The sequence below is a fragment of the Tupaia chinensis genome, unplaced genomic scaffold, assembly GCF_000334495.1.
Source record: "Tupaia chinensis unplaced genomic scaffold, TupChi_1.0 Scaffold147500_2, whole genome shotgun sequence".
NCBI classification, from domain to species: Eukaryota; Metazoa; Chordata; class Mammalia; order Scandentia; family Tupaiidae; genus Tupaia; species Tupaia belangeri.
This window is the reverse complement of record NW_006207352.1, coordinates 412,647-420,815: the sequence shown is the minus strand read 5'-3', so window position 1 is coordinate 420,815 and position 8,169 is coordinate 412,647. Positions and strand designations below refer to the sequence as shown.

The following is an 8,169-nucleotide window of genomic DNA, read 5'->3' as shown; positions in this document are numbered from 1 at the left end:
GCCACTCTCAGGGCCGTCTTTCTGAGGGAGAGGGGTCACTCCTTCCTGTACGGAGCGCAGTGCGGCACACCGCTCCCTGCACACGGAGCGGCACGAGGTCCGTGTGCTCCAAAGGCCATCATGCTTCTCCATTCCTCTCTCCCTTCTCTCTCCCTCGCTCCCGTTCTTTTCCCATGAGAGACAGAGACAGGCACCCTCAGCAGGGTCTCGTGCCACGTGTGTGCCAGTGTGACGGTGCGGCCTCCCTCCCCGTCTGAGGCGAGGGGCCCTCAGGAAACCTGCGTGTCTGGCCTCGACCAGGCTCGCCCCGGGATGGGGCCCACTGCGCAGTACCGGCGGCTCCCTCTGCCCTTGGTTCCGGTCAGCAGCTTGTCCCAGAGCACCCAGGACCTGCTGAGCCCAGTGGGCGCTGGGGGTCTGGCAGGGCTGTGTCCGAGGGTCTCTCCTCAGCGGCCACAGTGCACAGACGCTCCGGGGCGACACTGTGGTCCCAGCCACGTCTGGCAGCCCTTACCCGGCACTTGCAGTGAAGTGGACGCGGTGTAGAACACTCGTGGCAAGAAGACCTGCCGTGTTCCACGTGGGGCCTGACCACTCAGAGCCATGTCCTCTGGCTCCAGGAGCCTGCGGCTGGGGCTTCACCGTTGGAGTCACTGCCACACCCCGTCCAGCCTCCTGCCCTCTCTGCCATGCCTCGTCCTCCCCACCCTCGCTGTCGCGCCCGACCTCCCCGTCTCACTAGGCCCCACTGCGAGCCTCGCTGATAGACCGGGGAGCTGGGGTGTGAACCGGGCCATGGGCTTCTCCTTGTGAGGGGCCTAGTGGCACCCGCACTCAGTAGGGTGCTGTTTTGAGGCCTCACGCCTAGTGGCTCCTGGACGATGGAGGTTCTTCTCTCGCACTTCCTGTACGAGGGGAGCAGCCCCAGCGGGCCGAGCCCCCCTGCTCCACGCAGCCACAGCCTAGGACCCTGCCATCTCTGCAGCCACGTCTCAGCGCGTGGTCTGGGGACCCCAGCTGCTCGCTGCCTTCTCCATCTTGCAGGCCACAGAAGGGGAGAGCGCGCGCTCAGGGGCGGGATGGCAGAAACAGTGCAGCCACTCCTGCTCATGCTCCACTCGCCTGAGAGCCCAGGGTATGCGTGAGGACCCGAGGGGGCACTCGGGAGGCACGAGGGGAGACCTCAGCCTCGTCGAGGACTAGGAAATGGAGCCTGAGGCCACCAGGAGGACTTTGGTGTCTGAGCCACGGGATCTGGCCCAGGGGAGGCCCCGGGGGCTGAGTGGAGAGTGGCGCTGGGGCGCGCCCTCCGCAGAGCACTGGGAGGACAGTGTGGGGGCAGCAGGGGTGTGGGAGCTGCACGCAGCGCGCCTTCTCTGCCATCCCCCTGCAGCGGGGTCTCAGGTCTCCGTGCCGCTCGGCCGGCCGCCCGGGCTTCAGCCATCCAGGACCTTCAGGCTTGGAGCTCAGGAAGGCGGCCGGGTGACATGGCCCGGGGACGCCGCAGGAGCGTAGACATCCAGGGGTCCAGTGCTGTCTCCCTGAGGGCAGTGGGACGAGCTGGCTTGCCGTTGGGTCCGAGGTGACTTGACACTGCACGCCCAGCTGGTCATCGGTGAGTAAGCGAATGACCGTGTGGTCCCTTTTGGTTGTGCTTCGGAGGCAGACCTTTCTGCAGGACCTCCTGCCTGCCAGGGCCCTAGTGCCTCTCTGAAGACTCCCCACAACAGAAGCCATCCACGACCCATCACCACCCTCTCCCCCAGGAGCACAAAGCACCCTCCTCCCTTCCACACTCGCAAGATCGTGGGTGGCAGGTTGTCCGCGAAAGTGAGATTTTGAGTGTAGGTGGAGAAAGAGGGTCTTCGGGCCAGGTTCCCCTCCCAGCTGGTGTGTGTGTGACATTTGGCCAGACTCAGCCCCTGTGCCCGTCTCCTAATTTGCAAAAAGGCCTCAGGAGACAGCACTGGCGAGCTCATGCACGGGAGCTGTCTCAGCTGCCGAGGACCACACAGTACTGGGCTCTAGGCTTGCACGGTGCCGGCTTCAGCCCCAGTGCACCCCGCAAGGCCTCTGGGAGGCAGGCCACGTGCCCCATCTCATGTGGAGGGGTGACACAGAGAAGCAGGCGCCTGCAGTGAGGGAAGGCCGGGCTCAAGCCCAGGATGAGCGAGGTCCACCGTGGGATGCTCACCTGAGCCTGTCTGACCTCTCTAGGCCACCGTAGCTCTGCTGTGCAGGGGGGAGCCCTACCACTGAGACCCCTGTGCAAGGGGGAGTCTTACCACTGAGCCCCCCTGTGCAGAGGGGAGTCCTACCACTGAGCCCCCCTGTGCAGAGGGGAGTCCTACCACTGAGCCCCACTGTGCAGTGGGGAGCCCTACCACTGAGCCCCGCTGTGCAGGGGGGAGCCCTACCACTGAGCCCCGCTATGCAGGAGGGAGCCCTACCTCTGAGCCCCGTGTGGCGGGGGGGGCCCTACCACTGCCAGTCGCTGTGCAGGGGGGAGCCCTACCACTGAGCCCCGCTGTGCAGAGGGGAGCCCTACCACTGAGCCCCGCTGTGCAGGGGGGAGCCCTACCTCTGAGCCCCCTGTGCAGGGAGGAGCCCTACCTCTGTGGCCTCGGGCAGCCTGTGTGGACGTGAAGGTGCCAGTCGGTCACTCTGTGCACCACGTGGGACTGAGGGAGAATGCACTACTTTGACGGAGAGAAAATCCCGCCAGGGCTTGGGCAAAACAGCCCCTTGTGCTCTGAGAAGTCCGAGGGCTCTCGTCTCAGGATGTGCCTGTGGGGCGCTACCCTGCTGGGCGACCTCTGCTTCTAGAGCGCCCTGGCCTCTCCCGAAAGACTTGCTCCCGACCGGCCATGCTGTTAGGGGAGGGCAGGGGCCCACTCTGTGGCTGGATCCCACATGGTTGACTGCAGTTCTAGACCCGGACCCGGCGGCTTGAACAGATGTGGCACGTGTGAGTGTGCATGTGTCCAGATCCTGAAGAGGGCGTGGCGTGCCTGTGCCCGGACGCGCTCCTGCTCTCCTCTCTCCGGCTCTCTGCGAGCCCACGCGCCCTCTAGCAGCAAACAGAAAAGTGAGGCGGGACAGGAACAGACCTCGCCAGCCTCCTGCAGCTGGCGTGCCCCACGGTGTGGCCTCATCTGCAGACGGGGGCTGCCAGCTCTCACGCTGCTGCCACTCGAGGTTGGAAACACCAGGGAGGGACGGGGACCGCTGTTGTTGGCACCTGCTGGGGCCACATTGCTCCTGGACAGACCCTTCTGCGCGCCCCACCCGGCTCTGCCCGGCCCGGCCGTCCATCAGCTCCCCTTGCTCACGGCCTGCCCTCGGGGGCTGCACTGCTGTGGGCCGTGCCGTAGGAGCTGCCCACACCTCCTCCCCAGGCAGCTCTGGCCGAGCACCGTCTCTCCGGCTGGACTGAGAGGGCGCGGCGGCTGTCGCTCACCTCCTGCCCCGGTGTGGAACAGGCCCTCCGTCCTGGGCCTCTTGGTAGGGAACAGCAGGGGCCGCCGCTGCCGGGGGCTCGCGGGTCCTCCAGGCACTCGGGCCGCCACGTGTATCTGGCTACAGCCTGGCACGGCTGCCATCTGCGTTTCCTCACGCCTGGGCCTCTCTGCGCTCACAGGGAGCAGAAACCCAGGCAGTGCTCCGTGAAGCCCCGGCAGCAGCCCCCACATGAGGCCTGCCTCTGCAGTGAAGGCCGAGGGCACGTCTGAAGCTGGGCTGGGCTGTCCTTCACCCAGGGGACAGGGAAACATGTCACTCAGGACGTGACTGGACATGGGCGTGGCAACGAGGTGGCTACTAGGAAGGCTGGGGCGGAGGGTGAGGGCTGGGCCGGGGGGCTGGAGGGAGTGATGGCTGCCCGCCACGCAGGTGTGTGGGGAGGAGGGCGGACCAGCGGCCGGCAGGGGCGGGCATGGCTGTCCAGGCTGTCTCTGGAGGGCCTGCCCTGAGATCGCATTCCAGGCCCAGGCCTGCAGCGGTGGAGGACTGCTGTCCCGGGTCCTGGCGGGCCCCCAGCCAGTCTTTACTCAGTTCCTGCTTTGCCCCAGGCCCAGCTGGGGGTGCGGGTGGTGCCTAGGTGCTGGAGGCAGGGAGCCGTGCGGGACCGGGAGGCAGGCTCAGTGCCTGGGCCAGCCTGAGCACTCCAGCGCCTTGTGGGTCTTGGGCTAAGAGTGCTCATCCTGAAACTGGGCCCTTGAGAGCCCAGGCCCCTCGCAAGCCCTGGTCCCTGTGAAGGGCCTGCCTGTGCCTTGCCTGCCCGGAGCGGGCACAGATGGGCTCACCTGGGGGGATAGGGGGCCATGTGCTGTCCTACGGCGGGGGGGTGGAGCTTCCCAGGGGGTGGCCTGTGAGCTCACGGGCCAGCAGGCTTTGAGCTCCTCCTGGGCATCCCCGGAGCCCAGCGAGCCACACTGCTGCCCCTCGGCGTGCCCACCCAGCCTGCGCAGCAGCCTCCAGGTTCTAACGGCTTCTCTCCCCCCAGGGCCCTGGTCTTCGTGTCACATGGAGCTGGGGAGCACTGTGGCCGCTATGCCGAGCTGGCCCAGATGCTGGTGGGGTTGGACCTGCTGGTGTTCGCCCACGACCACGGTGAGTGCCCGCCGGCCACGCGTGCTGCCCTGCTCCTCGTGGGTCCCATGCCCCTCTGTTTCCATGCAGAAATGTGGGCTTGGCAACCACACACGTGCCAGGTGGTCGCGGTAAGGCTGCAGTAGGCTGGTCAGACCCAGCCGCCTGAGTCAGCGTGCCGGGCTGTTCCTAACACACCAAGCCTTGCTCAGAGCAGGCCCTGGGTGTCTCCGAGGGACTTGGCAAGGTGCAGTCCATACGGTGCATGGTAGCCCAGTGCGGCCACAAGAAGTGGGTAGTGCTGCAAGCCAGGAGACCAATGGGGTCCAGGGACCCTTGGCCATAGGGGCCCTGACACATACATGCACATGTATGCACACACACCACCCACATACATGCACACACATATCACCCACATGCATGCATGCACACACACGAAGTGTGCACACATACACACATGCATGCATACACACACCACTGGCATACATGCATGTACACAATACATGCGAAGTGTGCACATATACATGCACACCACCCACAGGCATACACATACACACATACACATGAAGCTTACACACACATGTACATGCCACCCACGTGTATATGTGCACATATATAAAGTACACATATGAAGTGTGCACACATACATGCATGCACACATATCACAATGCATACACACATGCATGTGAAGTACACACATGAAGTGTGCATGCATGCACGCACATCACAATGCATGCATGTACATGCACACATGTATGTGAAGTACACACATACATGCGTGTGCACGCACATGCATACGCACCTCACCCACATGTACACACATACACACATACATGCGAAGTGTGCACACATACATAAGCTCACGTGTGTGTGTGCATGGTACATGTGCATGCACTCACACGTGTGTGTATGCAGCAGGGTTAAGGGATGGGGAGCCCTGAGTGGATGCAGAGACGGAGTTTGGGAGGTTCGGGAGTCCGTGTGGAGAAGCTGCAGCGCTGAGCAGCTCCCAGGTCATCTCTGTGCTGAAGTGGGTGGAGGGGAGCAGGCTGTGGCTGCGGAGCAGCGGGGTCCCGTGGTCTAGACATGCCTCCCTGGCCTTCTCTGGCCGGTGCCAGGCCTCCCTACCCACACCGCCCCGCCGTGTGACAATACAAAGGTCCTTTCCACTTCAAAGGTTGTGGGTGCCCTCCAGGTCTGGCCACTTCCTACACGTATACATGGCACACATGTGTGTGCACGTGCACGTGGGATGTCACGCATGCACACACACATAGACATGCGCACACATGTCCGGGCAGTCTTTCATTTCTGGTTACGTGACGTCGGCCACCGCCATGGAGTGGCAGGGTCCTCACCTGGTGTGGGCAGCGTCTTTGTCACCTGTGTGGCAGGGCCTCCTGCTCTGCCATGTGTATGACAGGATGTGACCTTGCAAGCTCCTTACGACTTCCCAGCGCCACGCAGAGTCCCGTTGTCCTGACCCAGATCCGGAAACGTTCTTCTGTTTTATTTGACTCAAAACTACATCATGAAATGGTGCTGGGGGGAGGGCCCAGGCCCAGGCCCATGCCCGGAGGCTGGTGGGGAGGGGCGGGCGCACTCACACACAGACACCGCCAGGGGAGGCAGGCCTGCCGGCGTGTCTGCAGAGTGGGCAGATGTGCGGGCCCCTGTGGCCGGGAGTGCCAGCCCGCTCGCTGCCCTGCAGTGGTTCGGCTTTGTGGGTGGGCGGTGCCATCTGCGAGCGTGACGAAGATGGAGGACGGCCTTCCAGGCTGGCATGTGTGCAGGGCCTCGCCTGCTGCACCGTCACGGGACGTGCTGAGGTGGGAAAGGCCCTCCCCCTGCGACTGTCTGCCGCAGCTCGCTGCCTGCACCCTTGCTCAGAGCCAGCTTGAAGGAAAGAGCGTTCTCTGCAGCGAGCACTTCGGGCTCGCGGCCTCGCGCCTTCGCGCCCCCAGCCAGGTCAACGTGGCCAGACTGGCGGGTAGGGACAAGTGTCCTTTGCTTGTTTGGCCCGACTGTGGCCCTTGGAAAGCACCATTGAGAGCAGAGGGCGAAAGGCCATGGCCCGCCTCTCGAGGTTGCCAGAGAACGTGTCCTCCGAGGCGGGCTCTGACGAAGGGCACTGGAGGTGGTCGTGCCGGCTCGCCGTCCAAGCTCCTTGACTGGCTCACTGGCAGTCCCTCTGGCAAGTGACGAAAGGAGACCTTCGATCGGAAAAGTGGCCCAGTTGAAGGCGCGGGGCTCTCCTAGAGGAGGCTGGGAGGCTACGGCCCCGCGGAGCTTAGGCCAGCTGGGAGAGCGGGCACCGCGTTGGTCTTTGCTTTATCTCCTTCTGTTATTCTTTTAAAAGTGTCTTTCTTTCATGACAGTGAGATAGAGACAGAGAGACAGCAAGAGAGAAGTCCCGGGACCTCTCTTGCTGCGCCCACCCTCCCAGCAGCCCTCTCATGACCGCTGCGTGCATGCCTGGGCCTCGGAGGCCAGCCAGGGAATTGAACCCATGATCTTGCATGGAGTCCAGCATTGCTTGAGCGGCTTACTACTGCCGCATCCCAGCAAGCCGTGCTTCAGGTCCTCGCTGTGAGCGATGTTAGAATGGAGGCCCTGGATGCAAGATGGCTGGCTCTGCCCATTGGTGGCACTGGTGTCCCCAGCCGGATGGGGCAGAGTGGGCTAGACCATAGCCCTGGCGTGACTCGTAAATCCAGATAAGTGGATATGGGGAGCAGGTCGGGGCCACAGGACATGCAGTAAGGGCCGCAGAGACGGAGGCGAGACCCTGCTGATGGCAGCACCTATGCCCGCGTGCTGGGAGGGCCCCCACACAGCAGGGCCTGGGCCCCAGCTCAGCCTGACCAGAGGCTCAAGGGCCCACTCGGACCTGGTTAACCACGCCGAGCCTCAGTTTTCCTCCACCCACGGACGAGGACACGTCCTCTCCTACGAGGGCACCGAGAGGGTGCGCATACAGGGCCGCGGGTGTGGCACGTCACCCTTCAGCTGCTGTGCTGTGTACCTGGGCCAGCATGACTCCCAGGCTCTGGGCAGGCCTGGCCAGGCCCCCAGCGACCAGGGCCGGGTCCCCAGCTGATGCCTCAGGCCTGTGGAGGCTCCTGGGGAGACCCCGGAAGCACTAGACAAAGGCGCCTTACCCCGCGTGGGGCCTGGTGGTGAGGCAGAGAGGCAGCTGTGGCTGCATGGGCAGGCCTGGGTGCACACCCTGGGGCCTCCCTCACACTCCAGATGTCCACGTCCTCGGGGCCCACGGCACAGGTGCCCCCGCCCGACACCCCGGGAATGAGTAAGCTGGCGTGACGACACTGCAGAGGGGACAGCTACCCGCGTGGCCTCTAACGCCGTGGCTCCTAGGCTATGCCGGGCACCGCGGGGTGAAGGCAGAAACCGCAGCACCATAGCTGGGGCACCCTGGCGCTGCCTCAGTGCACTGGGGCCCGGCGGGTGCGGAGTTGGGCTCGATACCGTCCCTTCCGCCTTGTCCCCATGTTAAGCTTGGAGTGTGCACAGAGCGACCTCAGCTCGGCTGGTGCTGAGAGCCAGGCTCCCTGCCGT

General features: G+C 64.2%; 1 protein-coding gene across 1 annotated transcript in view; it reads left to right on the top strand.

Annotated features, from left to right (window-relative positions):
- Window positions 1–8,169, top strand: part of MGLL (monoglyceride lipase) — a 72,251-nt gene that overhangs the window by 15,569 nt on the left and 48,513 nt on the right. The window contains exon 3 of the mRNA XM_006169809.3: window positions 4,505–4,611. Coding sequence (XP_006169871.1) covers window positions 4,505–4,611 — 107 coding nt within the window. The remainder of the gene's footprint in view (window positions 1–4,504; window positions 4,612–8,169) is intronic.